At 38.0% G+C, this 17380-nt stretch overlaps 1 protein-coding gene across 2 annotated transcripts in view; it reads right to left on the bottom strand.

Annotated features, from left to right (window-relative positions):
* The window catches only part of LOC306882082 (ADP-ribose glycohydrolase MACROD1-like), a 576444-nt gene that overhangs the window by 38011 nt on the left and 521053 nt on the right, over positions 1 to 17380 (bottom strand). For both annotated transcript variants that reach the window (XM_079436537.1, XM_079436538.1), the window contains 2 exons: positions 14250 to 14331; positions 2145 to 2189 (listed from right to left, as the gene is read on the bottom strand). In XM_079436537.1, the coding sequence (XP_079292663.1) occupies positions 2145 to 2189; positions 14250 to 14331 (127 nt within the window). The remainder of the gene's footprint in view (positions 1 to 2144; positions 2190 to 14249; positions 14332 to 17380) is intronic.

The raw sequence follows: 17380 nt of genomic DNA, 5'->3' as shown, positions 1-17380 counted from the left end.
TTGATTGATAGAGAGCAGGAGAGAGCTGATACAGGGGGATAAGGAAAAAAAAAGCCTCAATTCCATGTGAGAATGGCAACCATTTGAGCCTTTGAATTGGTTCCAGAGAAAAAAGAGAGAGAATCAGAGCCCTGGCTAAGTGAAGCGCTGCTAAAGGCCAGGGCTTGGCTGCCAGTCAGACATTCACTGAATGAAACTGAGGCTAAGCAAGCCGAAACTGCTGGGGCAGGAAAATCAGGGTGCTGGGAGCTACGGTGTGTGTGTGTGTGTGTGTGCATATGTGATACTTGGTGTGTTGTGAACAGGATAGAATCCTGATAGGTGTTGCCATGTCGGGTCATCCCGGTCCAGTGTTTACAATGAGGTATAACAGTGTCCACAAAAGAGGTGATTGGTCTCTCTGGTTTTGTGCAGAAGTAAACACAACCGCACAAAGCCCCAATACAAGAACTTACAGTAGTTCAGAGGGCTATTAGATGCTTGTTGGACTGCTTCAAAATACTGCTTTATTGCCCGCCTGTAAAAAAGTCAAAGCTAGGTGCTTAAAAAAAACACTTGTTCTGGATCGGATCTGGTTTTGATGGGCGTCTTGGCTTACAGCTCCAGTCCTGTGAACAGCTTCTCACATTTGTAGTAAAAATCACAGCATGCTACTTTTTTCACTTCATGTCGTTGAGGTATGAAAATGTTCTCCTTCTTTTAGATGCTTCATTTAGCACTCCTTCTCTTTCACCCTCTGTGTTTTCAATCATCTAACTTTTGTGGAAACGATCAATGCTTGCCTTGTTACCCTGCCAGAAAATGTCCATGTCATAATTCCATGGAGTTTAAGTGACTGCTGGAGACATGTTTGACCTGGGTTCAGTTTTCCAGTTTAACTGGAAAAAAACAACAACACTACTATACAGTGTTATTTTATTATTTTTTATGCACTATTCCAATATTTATTATTATTATTTTAAATGAGCTCATATATATATATATATATATATATATATATATATATATATATATATATATATATATATATTTTTTTTTTTTTTTTTTTTTTTTTTACTTCTAGCAATTTTGTAATGTTTTTGTCATTTTAATTCATATTTAATAAATATTTCTCTGATTTATTTTTAAATTTCACCTTTAGTTATAGTAATTATAGTACTTTTGTTTAAACTTGTTTAATTTCATCTGGCTGACAAGGCATTTCTAAGTTTTTCACGTAATATATTTAATTTCAGTTTAATTTAAAACAAACAATTTATGATAGCTTTAGTTAACACTAACATATCTGTTACTGCAATCTGACTGAAACCCTTGCATAGCGTTCTCAGAGACTGGTATCATCCAACCTGTACAGTTTTGTAGTCCAGCCTAAACCGAGAGATAAACCCAGATTAGATTACCATTGTACGATGCTCAGTTGTCTTTTTGACAGTCGCTTAAGCAGGTTTGGGACCATTGTGGGTATGTAAGCCGGATTTAAGGGTCTAGCGCTCGGAATTAGCTTAGCACTGAATCGTTTGTAATGCTGTACCTGTCGCCGTCTATTTAGCTCCTGTAGCAAATGCGCATTAGTCACAATGAAACACCTTTATTTTCTATCTCTTTTTGTCACTGTTAATGTACAGTTAAAGAGGCTTCCAAATGAAGGCCTTGTAATCTCTTCTGCTTTTCTGAAAGTCAACAAAGAAAGCAAGGTGATTTGCATCTGAATGGACCGCCGTTAAAAGAAGACGTGCCAAGCAAATTGCATTCCCATTTGATAATGTTTGATTGTGTCATTTCCGACAAGACGGCGAGCGAGTACGATTAGCTTTCAATCAATCTGACTACCATCCAAACAATTCAGGCCTGTGAAAGGACAACACCTGGCAACCTTCATCTCAATTAACTTGCCAAAAGACCAAAGTTGCACATGGTAACGCTAGCAAAACTATTTCAGGCATTCGGAGAGAAAATGCAGACTCTTGTTTTCTTGTTTATAGGCAATTGTAGAGCTGCCAGCCACAACAAAAGGCTCGATTAATCATGGAGAGAGCGATTCAGATGCCGTGGATTAAACTTGGTCGGCTGCAGGATATTGGATGTGATAATTTCCCATCTTGTTTGCAATTGTGAACACTGCATTAGGAAACACTGTCACTCACCTTCTTCCATACCGGCATCTTTTTCATTCTTATGGTCGTTATTATCTGCAAGAGACAGGAAGAGAAACCAGAGAGGTCAAAAGTTACGACGGCAAGCCTGACATGATCAAAAAAGCAGCCCGGTGAGTGTGGATTTCTGTGGACTTATTACTATTAGTAGAGTAATGAGAATTTAGCAAAGCAGGAATTCAACACATTTATTTACGGAGATGCCCACTTTGTGAGACCTTAGAACAGTGCTGAACAGGAAACAGAGGCAGAACAAGCATTGATTTTTACATTAAATCCAAGGTTTCTCTTAGGATTGAAAATATGTGGTTTGTTGAGTCCCCCAGGCAGTTTAGTTCTAATGAAAGCTGAGCAGAGACAAGCCGAGAGCTCGCAGTCTGTTTGATCTGGATTGATGTATTATTTGAGTTAAGGCTGCTATCAAACGCTCATCTGTGGAAACACAATCGTGCTATTTGATATGATCCAAGCAGCAGTTAAATTCAGCATTCGGAGTAGCGCCGAAATTGTTTCAGCTGAGGTTGAAGACGAAATGTCTATATCGGTGTTTTTGCTCCAGAACCCAAATTTTTAATTGGACATACTCCATCATAAGAGCAGAAAGTTTTAAACTACAAAACTCCAAAAATGTAATATTGCAGTGTTACTATGAACTGCATAGACCCAAATAATACAAAAATATTTACACAACATTATTAGTAAAATTGACAATTTTGTAAATGTAGCAAGAGTGTTATTCTCCAAATTCTAGCCTAACAGATAAATATGAGGAATTTCAGTAAACTAAAATCATATCCTGGGCAAATCAAATGGTACAGCTGGGGATGGGGCTTTATGTTGCTTTTGTGAAGATACAGATTTTCAACCTTCGACGACGACTAAAAATGACAAATGTTTCTCCCTCCTTTTTAAAAGTTGATTTATTTTGCTATGATAACTATTGATGATTATACAGTACATTTAGCATTGTTTGTTTCCTGCAAGTGTGAACAAAACTGACCCGAGACCCATTTTTGGATCCTGACTATGGGTCATAATGGTGAACTATTCGTCTAACAGTTTACTTTTTTTTTTTAATTTTCCATATGTATATATTTTCCATATTTTATATGTAAGGCTTACAAAAATATGTCTGAAATTTTTAAATAGTAGACTATCATCTGTCAAAGACAGTTTTATATATCTCTAATCTGAAAAGACTTGAGTTTTATTTCTGGGTCCCGATCCAACTGTTGAGAACCACTGATCTATAGGATTTAAGCGATTTGACCTGACTGTATGTAAAAATACCTGTATTTCAGCCATCTGCCAGCTAAATATGCAGGGATCAGCATTCCTCCAGTGCTCAGCTCTCTTATATTCTCTCCTCTGTTCTCGTTCACTCTCATTCCCTCCTATACAGGTCCACTGCTCTCTTTAACTCTGTTGTTTCTTCTTTTTCTTTTTGTCTATTATAGTTTTTACACTCTCAGCTCAGAGTTCTTGCCATAGAAGTCAATATGTCCCCTGAATCTGATTCTCTCTTTTCTGCTTGAGTTTCTTTTCTCTTCTTGTATGATGCCAAACCTAGTGGATCTGAAGCCTGGCGTCTGCAGCCAAGGCTGTTCCCTGCCTGGTTACAGCTCATTAGCCATCCTTGACGACTGTTAGCTATTACCACAAACCAGACAGGTTCCAGTTCATACACCGCTAGCTCATAATTAGATATATTCTCCCAGACTTCTAGAAAACTAAATGTTTAAAATAAATTCTAGCTAAAAGAGAAGAGGGTTTTTCTTTTCTTTTTTTTCTTTTTTTCACAAAGTCAATATAAAATCAAAATGATTTACTTTGTTCACAATAAAACCAGGAACAAGCAATAACAATTTCATCAGTGCATCTTATTCTGAAGAAAAAATAGTTTGTCTTTGTAAAAAACAATTGCTCTTCCTTTAGTGAAATTTTGGCATCTTTTAGCTCCATTCTGGTATCTAACACCTACTTTTTATAATCCACTGAACTCCAAATAAATGAAATCAAGTCCACCATACATTTTTTTAATTGAATATCACGTTTCACTCAGAAATACATCACATGTGTTGAATGGGTTGTGAATAGCAAATCACTGCGACTTCAAAAACAGCTTTTTTTATTTAATTTTCTAAGCCTCTTGCAGACCTCATCAGCATGTCATCCTCAGACAGGCACATGGTCACACACAGAAAAACACGTTCACACACTCACACATCCAGCCTCTAGCAAAAGCTCCTGCTTTGATAAAACACTCCTGTCATCTGTTCATGAGAGAAAGACTGTCAAATCTCCCTCAGGACGGTGGAGCCATGTTTCTGCTTTTGTTTAACACAGAATAAAAGCAAAGCATGCATTTATCTGGGGGAAAGAGGGGAAAAACAGTGACATCATAACATGCTGAATCACACTGGACAGGGAGCAAAACCCTTTGGACAACCTTCATCAAAGAGCAAGTGCACTCTGTGCATGTGCCAGTTGATTATGCAATATCACAATAAAAGTGCTGTAAATGTAATGCACTGCTACGCTGTTGTATGATTTTTATTTTTTTTGCACGTTATGCTAAATGCACAAAGCATGACATTGTGCTTGCTGCATCATTCCATCACGCTAAACCCCCATTCAGACTACACCAATTTTAGCACGATTTGCTTGACGTAATGTCGTGTGGATTTGTTTACAACAATGGGCGTCGAAACCACAAGATTCAGTCGTTTCATCTTGTGTAGTGTGTCATGATGCCATGTCTGCGACGCTTCACAACGTCAATACAGAAAGTCAAGCATGTTTCATTTTTTTTCCGTTGTCCATGACGAGTTCTGTCACAGCTATGACACAGGCCAATAAGAGCACAGAAGCGCTTCATAAATGCTTTCAAACATGCCGAAACTAAAGAGAGACAACAGTATTGGTCCAGCTAGGTGTAATTTTACAATGGAGGAAATGTTCGTGGAGCTATGGCAATAATCCTCCTACATTTATGATGTTTTCTTGAGGGATTACCACGACAGAAAAACTATTTTACCTCAGCTTCTCTTTGCAGTCCTCTTCATGTAATCCAGATTTGTGTCCACTGTCAGATTTTCTTTGTTTTTGGGCTTTTCTGACAACAAGACAGGGCAGAACATGCTGTTTGCTAGCCATTGTTTGTTTACGCTCGTGTCACCACCTGTCTAGTCCCGAGCTATCGATGACAGCACAAACGTCGTTAAAGACGGCAAGTGAAGACTGTTCGGGTAGAAATGTGTAGTCTAACATGTTTCTTGTTCATGACACAAGAAGATTTTAGGAGTCAAAATCTTGCAATCTGGCACAGTGACTGTCGTAACCGACAAAAAAAACGTGTAGTCTGAAATGGGCTTACTGCTGATTATTAATTAAAAATGTAAGGTAAGTAGGTATGTATGTATGGAGATGAATGGATGGATGAATGAATGGACAGACGGACAGACAGATGGATGTATGGATGACAGATGGAGAGATGAATGGACGTACAGACAGAGACAGACAGATGGACGGACAGATATACAAATAAATAGATGGACAGACGGCCGGATGGACAAACAGAGAGATGGATGGATGGATGGATAGACAGTCAGACAGATGGATGGATGGACGGACAGAGAGACAGACAAATAAATAGATGGACGGACGAACAGAGAGATGGATGGATGGACAGAGACAGACAGATATGTGGACAGATGGATGGACAGACAGAGAGATAGACAAATAAATAGAAGGACGGACGGACGGACGGACAAAAGGATGGATGGACAAACAGACAGAGAAAGACAAATGAATGGATGGATGGATGGACAGAGACAGACAGACAGATAGAAACAAAGATGGATGGATGAATGTATGGACAGACAGATAAATAGATCGACGGATGGATGGATGGATGGATGGACGGACAGACAGAGACGGACAGATAAATAGATGGATGTTCAGATGGATGGATGGACAGATGGATAGGTGGAGACAGATAAATGTACGTATGGACATATGGATAGACAGACAGATAGATCATTTTTAAATCAAACATGTTGCAGTGATTATGTGAGCTAAAACAATAGATGTTTAAAAGATTTGGAAAGAAACAAGACCAATCTAAGCCAGCTAACTAGAGACCGTTCTAATTCCTCTGACCAGATGGACGGCACGAGCACAGACACCAACGTACATCCACTGTCTCTGCTCCTCAAGGAAAGTGTGCTGGAACATGCTGCCTTTCAATCTGCTCATGTCTGAAAGCATTTTAATCAGTTGCAGGCCCTCCCAAACCAATCAATTACTTTAATCAATCAATTAGAGAACTAGGGTGTGACGAAAACCAGCTCACCGCCCACCATTTTCTGCAATTGGATTAAAATTCCAGGCTGATGAAAAACCAAAAGAATAATAATAATAATAATTGAGAGGATGTAATGTTACATAGCCAGGACAGAATGAAAATACACAGCACAACATGTCAACGCTTTTCTTATGATCAAATTTCCATAGAAATTGCAAATATTCAAGTGCTGCACTGACATTTTATTTTACACTATAGTGTTAGAAAAGCTGTGTACGTTAATGACTCTGTCTCTTGAAAGTAACACACAGCTAAATCACTGCTAGCTCCTCACCACTAGCGTAATGGCTGTATTCCTAGCTGTGTAAAGCCCCACACATGGTGGCACTTCAAAAAATTCCCATGGTGTGTTTGATGATATTAATGCACCGTAACACACTCAACATTTGTTCCCTGGAGACCGAGGACGTTGCGTGTTCAGCCTTCATTTTCAACTCTTTCGGGGGTCCAGGAGGCCCCGTCGACTTACAGCGGACAACCATCGTCTCACCGCAAACACCCGGCTTTACAAATGATAGGCTTTCTGACACAGTAACACTGGGAGAGGAAAGCCTCCATTAAAGATAGCAGGAGGGAGCTGTCGTTTGAGAACACGGCATAGAAACACCATGTAAATATGGATGTGTCTGGTGGACCAAGAATGAGTGAGAGCGTGAGAATGAGATTGAGAGACAAAGAGAGAGAAACAGAGCTTCATTCCCTGACTGAAAGTATAAAATGTAATGAGATCTGACAAAACACTTTGATAAAATTGTATTTTTATCAATCAATCCATCCATCCACCCACACATATATTAATGAAATCTTTCTGTTTTTATACCTCACTTAAATAAAATAATTATATCTCTTTCACACATTTTCACAGTTCTTTTGAACAATATACCAAATCTACTTATTTATCATATCAATATAGAACATTGAAACACTGTGAAAGAGAGGCAGAGAACATTAAATAAATTCTGCCTGCTTTTTTCATAGTTGTAACCCGCTGAAACACAATCATAACCCATATTAATGAAACACAGAGCTGGCACACCATCTCTGAGCTCTTTCACACATCTGATTCATCCTCATTTTCTGACAAATGTATTCTTCATGGTCTCTTCACGGACTCATAAATGACTGTAATAGGACAGCAGGCAGTGATGTGTGCTGCACTCACTTACATAAGCGTTGGGTATTCTTCAGAATCCTCTCGCAGGCCTGAACCCACAAACCCCCACATAATGGACCTCAAACTGCTCTTTTGGGCGCTGAGGCTCTTGAGGGAGGATAACAACGGGATGCTAGGGATGGGATCGCAGCTAAGCGGAGTTGACAGGGCGACTGTGCTGTCTCGGAAACTGACAGGACTTCAAAGACATTTCTCTTCTAAGCAGAACTATGTCTTGGAGGTAGGAGGAGTGGGCGACTTTGGGACATTGGAGATGTGAGTGTGTGTGAGGAAGATGCACAGAAGCGTAAAGGACACAAGCATTTCATTTACAAGACTAACCCCTAAATAGCTTCAATGCAGCTAGCTACTTTTAGTTTTTTAGTGCAGCTAACTGCTTTGTAAAAATGTAGTCTATTAGTTTAAATGATTTAAATGAGTAGCTTGGAAAGCTACATTTTTAAAACAGCTTTCCCAACACAGCTTGCACTAAACACACAAACCAAAACTAAGCAAAAATGCATTATGATTTACCATTTAGGAGTCAAGATGGAGAAAATCTAGATTCTAGAACATAAAAGCATCTGTGAGAATCTGATGATTTCAGGTGATAAGGAGGAGGAATATGTCGAGATTGGAGCTTGATTTGATGAAATTCCATTCAAGTTGATATGTCTAAGATTACAGAGCCAGGTGTCATCAGAATCGATGTCACTCGATGACAGAAGTGAGTGATAACCCCAACAAACTGAGGGATATGAAAAGTACAGAATTCAAACTACAGAAAAGCAGAATCTCACTGATGGTGGTGCTCCTTCTCATTTGAGACCACAGAGGGAAAATGAATGGGTGAGTGTAAAGAAAATTACTTTTAGAAACATCAACACGTGTAGTACAGGCAGAAATTGAGCTTTCACAACATACTCTCACATATTTACCTTTTTGTCTAATCATTTCTTTGAACAATAGAAACAAGAGTGTGATAAAAATGAACAATAAATGAGATGCTATTCACAAAGAACAGGCAAGCAAAGTGGTACAGACAGATTTCCTAAAGAAAAGGTATTCACTGTTGCAGCGGTGTTGTGGGAGGTTGCCAGACTGTTACTGTAGTTGCTATGATGTTCAGATTTTTTTTTTTTTTTTGGATTGTCTAAACAAGCCACAAATAAGTCTGCTAAATTGGAACAAGTAATTTTGTATTTAATGCCTTTTAATTGTGCGGTTGTAGTGCTGAAGTCCATCTAACGAAATACTGAAGTATATTTGATTGTGCTAAAGTGGAACTTTAACAAGTATGCTTTAGGTACACTTCAAATATCTTGCATTTAAACACTGATATTATTCAAAGATCATACAATGCTCATCGATAGTGACATTAAAACACATTTTAGGCTTAATAATATGAAATATGCATTGTGCACAAGTAGTACTCCAAATAAAGTTGAATTATAATTTTTATATCAGTAAGTCTCGAGTGATATGTCAGTACATACTGTGTGTTAATAGATTTAAACGTTACTTAGTATGAAATAATTTTAAATATATAACTTTTTTTTTTACTAGGGCACTTTTCTCAATACAATGAAAATCAAAACAACATTGGACTCCATAAACTAAAACATTTAAAAAGATCCCTAAAACAATTTTCTAAATATCTTTTAAAAATATCAATGGAAATAAAGTAATTCAATTCCGGAATGGCATAAGGGTTAGCTTCCATTTATTCAATTTTTTATCATCTACTCTTTTAAAGTTTTAGAATGGCATTTCTCATATCTAAACTTTTCAATCAAACACATAAAAATATAAAACAACCGCATAAAAATAAGGCTTTAAAATACTTGCATCGCACATTACAGTTTCCAAAATCTGTTATTTGCTATCATCTAGAAAAATGTTCTCATTTCTGCAGTTGCTTTTTTTGGGAGGGGGTGAAACTGACAGCTGGTTGGGAGGCAAAAACTGATGAGACAATTTGCCATATGCAAATGCCCCGTTTGCATGTCCCGGCGCCATTCCCTTCTATTTGCCAGTTGTCAGACACTTTTAAGGCTGCATAGGAAGATATTAAAAGAACACACAAATCCTAACCAGTACACACAACACAAATAAAAGTATTCAGAAGAATACATGGCGAAATTGTTTTGCCGAAGTGACAGTACAACAGTAACTTCCCTCGTTTAGCAACCAGGACAAAGACGATTTTTCTTTCTAGTTGTATAGATGCAAAAGCAGACGAGGGCTTGTATGAATACACGAGTGAGTGAGTGGGAGAGAAAGAGAGAGAGGGAGTAAATGTATGCGGTGTGCCAGAGAGTAGCCACAGCGCGAGATGCCGAGTGCAGCTTTAAAGCTCAGTTAAAATGAGCACGTCTCCGCAGCTCTTGGCACGCTGGTTCCCATGGTGATGATGATGATGATGATGAGGTGTTGGGATCGAGCTGTCAGGCCCTTGTTATTTTCGCACATTTTACAACCGGCGCTATCAGGGACACCAGCAGAGCTAATTCAGTCCTATTGTCTCTCTCTCCATCTAAAAAACACTTCGAACCTCACTCCACAATGATTCGCCCCAATATACCATCCTCATGATAATTTCACTCTTCTGGAATGTTCTCTCCATACCCACTCCTCCTGCGTCAATCAATATCTAATATGCAGTCAGAGAAACATGCTAATGATGTAGCTAAGAAAACACAAATGATGTTGCTTGTTGAACAGCGAGAACGACGAGCATGCTTCACTACAGATAATAACTCCATATGCCACTTATAACGATTCTCACATTAAACACAGATACCGTCACAGAACAAGCTATTTAAATACTGTATAAAATACAGAATAAGATAAACAACTACTTTAATTACATTAAAGTTTGATTGAAAATGAGAAGCCATTTCTGTGGTTGATTAGAGAGTTTAATGGCGGGGAAAAAACAATGTTGAAATAAAATTCAAGACTCATGAACATGAAACACGCTAAAGGTTTGCAATTACTGCAGATGACCCCTTCTCTGCATCACTGACCTCTTACCCCATCAGACAACTCTGTCTGTTTATTAATCAGTGCTCGTGTCTGCCTCCTCGACCAGCATTTTAATGATAAAACATTTTCTCATCTTCTCAAACTTGAACTGTAATCAGAAGTGCTTATAAATCAGCTGTTGTCGACAAAAAGGGAAGGGCTCTCTGTGGTTTTCCACCAAAATATAAGCTAATGGTTTAATGTTTTGAAAATAAATAAATGAAGACAGCCATAAATATAATATGATAATACAGTTTAACTGGAAAATAAAATAATTATTATTTTTCTTAAATACAGATTTTTTATTTTACAGTGAAATATTAAAATAATAATAATAATATTTCTTATTTTGTTTAATATTTTTATTCAATAATAACCATAATAAACTGGAGGTTTTATTTTTAAATCACAATTGCAATTTTATCAGAAAAAATTGTGCAGCCGTCTCACTGCCCATGTTTACATATAAACTGTTATTTAGTATTTAACCCATGCAGACCTAAATGATTATTTTGAGGGCAAGAAATCTTGACTAACATTATAAAGAACCTTCTACATGACTCTTTGTGACAGTGACCTTTTCAAGCACAGCCAATAAATACTTTGCATGATGTATCAAAAGGCTCATTCACTATTTCCTGTGTATAGCTCCTGCTTTTTAGCTAAAAAAAAAATATTTAAAAAAAATAGTGCAAAGCCATGATGCGAGTTATGTGAAAGGGCCTAAGTGGGGAAAAAAATAAATAAAAACTTCACATACTGCAAAACTATAAAATATGGTCCCTTCAAATTTATGATTAAGTGTTTTTCAATCAAAAGAGACTTCAGTGAGGTCCAAATAAAAAACAGAGAATGAGTGAGAAGGAGAATGCTATACTCTGAGAAGGCTGAAGTGGGGTGACTGGCTCATTCTGATTGGTTGTAAACTAAGAGAGTAGTGCCTCTGCCATCTCATTTTTAAACACTAATACAAAGAGACACGTCTGGGGAACACAGACCTGGCTGATATAATTACAAATTCTCCAGTGAATTCTATCTTTAAGCATGACCTGGAAGAACGAAAGTGTGTGTGTGTGTGTGTGTTTGTGTGTGACAGGAACATGACCGAAACAAAACATCCAGCAAGTCGGGAAAAAGTGAGTGTCTTGACACTTATTATTCCGCCCGGTTCGCGAGTCCTAGTGTGTGTTTGTGGGGAGGTAATGGTGGATTATATTATTCTCCCAGTACTGTGCATTCACCATTCCCCTGTTTGTTTGTATGTGTGTGTGTGTGTGTGTGTCCATACAAATGATGAACCTCCAGGCAGCGGCTCATTTGGAAACCTCCAGGGGGTCTTGTCATGGAAGTGCAGCGAGCTTCAGGCGGAGCGAGACAGCAGGACACTTGGGAAGGCCCAAAAAGGGCTCCGGTGCGGCCTGCACTCACATCATATGTTTGTATAGGGCTCAGGGAGATTGAAAAGAGGCTTCCTGAGAGAGACTTGGCCTTTAAAGAGAGAGAAACGCTACATGGGCGCACAATAGACAAGTTCCCATGGAACTAGATAGTGCCACGTCTCATAAGGAGGGAGAGGGAGTAAAAAAATGAAAGAGAGGCAAAGTGAGGGATTGGGTGAAAGCAAAACAGTCATATTGACATTGACAGAAGGCCAAAGTGCAAGACAAAGAAAGTGAAAACCGAGGAACCGACTTCTAAAGTTCCATCACATGACAGTTCATCTTTACATAAACCGACGCCAGCACCAGAGACCACACGATCCAACCAGAAACAGACAAGCAAAAGTGTGAGGTGGAATGTCACTGAGGAGGTGCCGTCCTGCGTGCCTTCGACATCTGGGGTTTGCCGCCGAGGCTCAGGATCACTGAGGGTGTTGACAGAAGTAAAGCCCCTTTGAGTCATGCTCTACATATGGACCTCCGGGCTACAACGATTGCGCTTCAGAAACAAGCAATCGGTACTGTGAAATACTAGAAGTCAAAATGCTTTACACCTGTTAAACTCATACACTAGAGTATTTCCTTGGATTCTCAAGCAGCGAGGAAAAGCGAGATGTTATAGGGGCCCAAGAACTTAGTTATGAATTGAGTTTGTGGAAACACCAAAAATCACTCAAAGGCAGCTGGTTACAAACTGAGACGCGAATGCAATGAGCCATAAGACGTAGACAGTAAAAACACGTTCCAATGAACAAAGCTTATCCTATTTCTCTCCTTTCCCGTCTGTGTGGGTTTTTTTATATGTAGTATTTTATATATTTTTTAGACATGGTGTCTATGTTTTTTTCAGTGTTAAAATGCTTTCTCCTAACCTGGCTTAATGTGCTACAAATAAGCCATTTGTAGGTTGATTTCCCCTGTGGCAGAGCAATACTGATTCTGGGAACCCGGTCTGAAAATTATTTTTGCAATTACACACAAAACAAATTGTCATCGTTTACTCATCCTCATGTTGCACCAAACTTGTATGACTTTCTGAGATTCTAAAGACCATGCTGGTCACTCTTTTCCATGGCATTATAATGAACGAAGACTGATGCAAATTTAGCATAAAACTCATCCACTATATTTCAGGTCTTTTGAATGAGGAAAAATAAATTTAAGTGATAACTGCCACCTCTAGTGAGTTGTTAACTGTTGTTACTGACTGAGTGACAATGAACGAATCATTCATGTTAGTTTTGTGAACCAGATAGAATTCATGGAATAACTTACATGCGTCTTTTATGATGCTTTTTAATCTTTTTTTGAAGAATGAAAGTTCACAGTACCATTCACAGCAAATGGTAACTTTTTACAGTAATGTTTCATTCATGAGCATTAGTTCATGCATTAGCTCACATAAACAAACCGCAATATACAGAATTGATTAACCTTTGTTAATGTTTGTTAATAAAAAAAATTTCATTGTTAGCTCACAGTACATTAACTGTTGTTAACAGATATAAATCTTGATTTAAAAAATCTAATAGCAAATGTAGAAATTAGCATTAACTAATATTAAGGATTTTTTAAATTGTCAGTTCATGTTAACAAATGTTAAGAAATGAAACCTTATTGTAAAGTGTTACCCAACAAATAATTGGAAAAAAGGGACCACAGTCTTTAGCATTTTACTTTTGTATTGTAGAGAAGAAAAGAAATTGTGCAAGTTTGGAGCATCATAAATGGTGACAGTAAATAAGCACATGATGACATAACATAATTTTTTGAATGAAATAGCCCTTTAATTGGAAGACAGTCCGACTGCGGTTATCCTGATTGCATTCTATGATCAAGGTGGGGTGAAATCATTTTGAGTTTAAATAATCCAGCCTGGGCGGTACATTACCATAAACAGGTTTTGGTTATGTGGAATCCAATCACTGCCTGCTGTGCTGTATTCGTGCACTTTGACTACAAAATATGATACAAATTCTTCCAGGCGTCACGCCAGTCAGACGCTTGACATTGTGAATCCTGCCTGATACCCAAGTAACAAGCTTTGAGCTGAGTGGGTGTTACAACCAACAAATAAAATGAAGTTAGAGTCCAATAAGAAGATACAGTACCTGGGGAGAAGAAATCTGACATCTTCGTCTTGTAAATCTCGTAATCTGTCTCCAGAAAGACGCAGAATATGATACGGTCGATCTGCAGAAAGAGCGGAAAAGAGGCATTTAGCATAATGGAAACCTGGATCAATGCATCTCTGGGTAAACACATGGCTACGGGCAACAGTATTAATAAATATGAAAGTACCAGTACTCAAACCTGTCATAAGTAGAGATCAGGGGACTCATTTATAACACGGAGGCATTCGCAAAATGTCTAAAACAGTACAAAAGTTTATGTAGTGAAACAATTTTGGCAAACTATCGATATACACAGAGTAACAGTGAAGAATCATCATAACAGCCAAAACATTAATTACGTGTAGAATATTTATTCTACAATTATTCTCGCTCAGTTTGCAATAGCGTGATGGAACACATATGATTCTTCTATCGCCTTCCACAGACGATATAAATACATATCAATACATTTAGACCACTTAGTGATTGCAATTGGGATGTGAATAGACTTTCAATCAGCATAAGTCAAAATGTTTTTTAATCAAATCACCTACCCTGCCTTTAAAAAGTGTGCATTATGTAATACTACAATTGTAGTTATCTAGATAACTGTCTAGTTCTCATTTTTGGGTATTTTTGTGTGTACAACCTAATTTATATAAAAATGTCTTAACAGGTAGAATCACACTGGAAATAAAAGGACAAGTTGAGTGAACTGCATTATGGGACACGGAAATGTGCATACTGTGCAGTTTACATACTGTATACTGGACTGACAGTATTCTCTTTAAGGTTTTATAGCCCATTTGTATTGAATCAAGAGCATGATCAAGATAAGTGTTTAAATAAATACATACAAAAGAAGAGAACCCATTATCATTCATCTCCACCCTTCACTTCTTCCACTTAAGCTTAAACTTCTAGTCATCTCTAACCACGGCAAGCAATGTCACTTAGAAGCAGAACATCAAGATTTAAATTAAAACAAAAAACACAAAACCTCCCAGCACTCCCTTATCACTGCAGAGACCGGATCTCATATTCAAGTCCATCTCCTTCCATTCTGGACCACCCAGATCAGCCATCCTGCTTAAGATCTTTATGATACACTAGTACAGCAGGGATCTCAACACAAAACCCTTTTTTGCTTCTTCCCATGTTCCCAAAACAAAGAGCTCATGTGAACAAGTCTATAAAAAAACACAAAGAAAGATTGCCGTCAACCTGTCGGAAATACACTGTATTACTAAAATCAAAGATCCAGCCAATGTTTAAATAACAAACATTTACTTTGCATTTGCATATTATTTTCAGTGGGGTTTAAAATGCCACACTGAAAGTCTAGAATTGGAAATGTCACTTAAATCAGAAAAAACCGAAAGATTTAGGATTGTGAATTTATTTACATACAGAAATGCAGAATGAATAAGGAATGAAGATTCTGCATTTTTCTTCACTAATCATAACTAAATTCGCAAACCTCTTTGTACAGACCTTCAGATGATGCTAAGAAATTTAGAAATGCATGTCTTCCAATTCAACTTCAACTCAAGCAGTTACGCTGATAAAATATTTTTTAAATCAAAGAAACTATATTAGAAGTTAGAAAAATGCAAAACAGAAACATTACAGCTATTAAACACTGTGGCGATCACTGTGTAGATTGAGTCCCTATTTAAATATTCATTCCTGCCCTGAAAGACCTCCTTTAAAACCAAGAAAGGTGATACTTCCTCTCTGTCAACTCTAAGGGTCCTTATCAGCCTCACTCTCTCCCTCTGCCACAGGTACGCCTCTCTCTCCTTCCACAGAGGAAATGTGCCTCCCAGGGAGATGTCAGATAATCGCCCTGCTGAATATTGCAATATTCCCAGACAGCCTTGTAACGGCCTCTCTCGTCTCGTCTGCTGGTAGATGGAGAGGGAGATAAAGCAGGACTCCCTGCGGGATGGCGAGAGACTGGACCACCTCTTTTACCCCTTACTGGCAAACCACATGAGGATTCAATATAAAATCATTCTCCCTCACAGCCTTGTGCAGACAGACAGCTGTCTATTAATAGTTTATGGCCTGCCCTTTGGAGTAAATGTTAAGACTTGACTTGAGACTAGTAACATTTTTATTTTTGTGCAGGAGAATGTCTCCGGGGGGTGTCGTGGCCAAAAAGAGAGAGGGAAAAAATGGCCCTGCTCACTTTTTTCATCTCTTCATCCTTTCAACTCGGAATTGGATTGAGAGACATCTTTAAGATGGCTATAAAGACCAAGGGGTAGGACACAAAAACGGGACCATAGGAATCGCTGCTCCTCTCTCAAAAACCTAAACGCCCATTGAGAACAAAGAAGAATCTAGAATGTCAATAAACCAATGGTTCACAACTGGTTTTCTTAAAGGATCCAGAGATCGTGACCCAATACAGTGTAAACCTTTTTTATTGCGAAAAGTAAACAAAAATGACCTTAACATAAAAAATGAAGTGCTTTTAATATAGTCTAGACTAGGGATTGTCATGCAACATGTTCAAGAAAGCATCTGTCTAATTTTGATAGCATCTACAAAATGACAAATTTGCAGCCAAATAATGTTGTTTGATTGGACAAATGGCCTAAATCTATTTATTCACCATCCTAACTATACATGAATATATTACTTGCATTTAGCTTTTTTTTCCAGAACAAACCTGTGACCCATTTTTGCATTGCACTAGTTGAGAACCACTGTTAGCAAATACATGGCAGAAGCATTTCCTGCTGGGAACTCTTCTGCATTTATTTAGATCATTACATCTGAGTCTCTCTCTCACTCATCCCTCAGAGAGTGAATGGAAAGGTGAGAGGTCCTGATAGTAGAGGTCGTCTGCACCTTTTTCAAGCATTAAATTCAGAGAGTGGGGCACCTAGACTTTAGGAGAGATAGAGGAGAGATGGAGACAAATTTCTGTTTCCGCCTTGTGCTATTTATATCTAAATGGCCCCAGAGTATAGATGTCCAATGGTAAAATAAAGGATAAATTAACAGAGGGATGAAGAAAGGAAGTAAAAGAGAGTATGCAATCCAAACTATTAGTCTTTAATCAATACTATACTTATTTATTATTTAGTCATTTAGCAGACGCTTTTATCCAAATG

Source organism: Barbus barbus (genome assembly GCF_936440315.1).
Source record: "Barbus barbus genome assembly, chromosome: 16".
In the NCBI taxonomy this organism is placed as follows: domain Eukaryota; kingdom Metazoa; phylum Chordata; class Actinopteri; order Cypriniformes; family Cyprinidae; genus Barbus; species Barbus barbus.
This window is presented reverse-complemented; position numbering and strand designations above follow the sequence as displayed.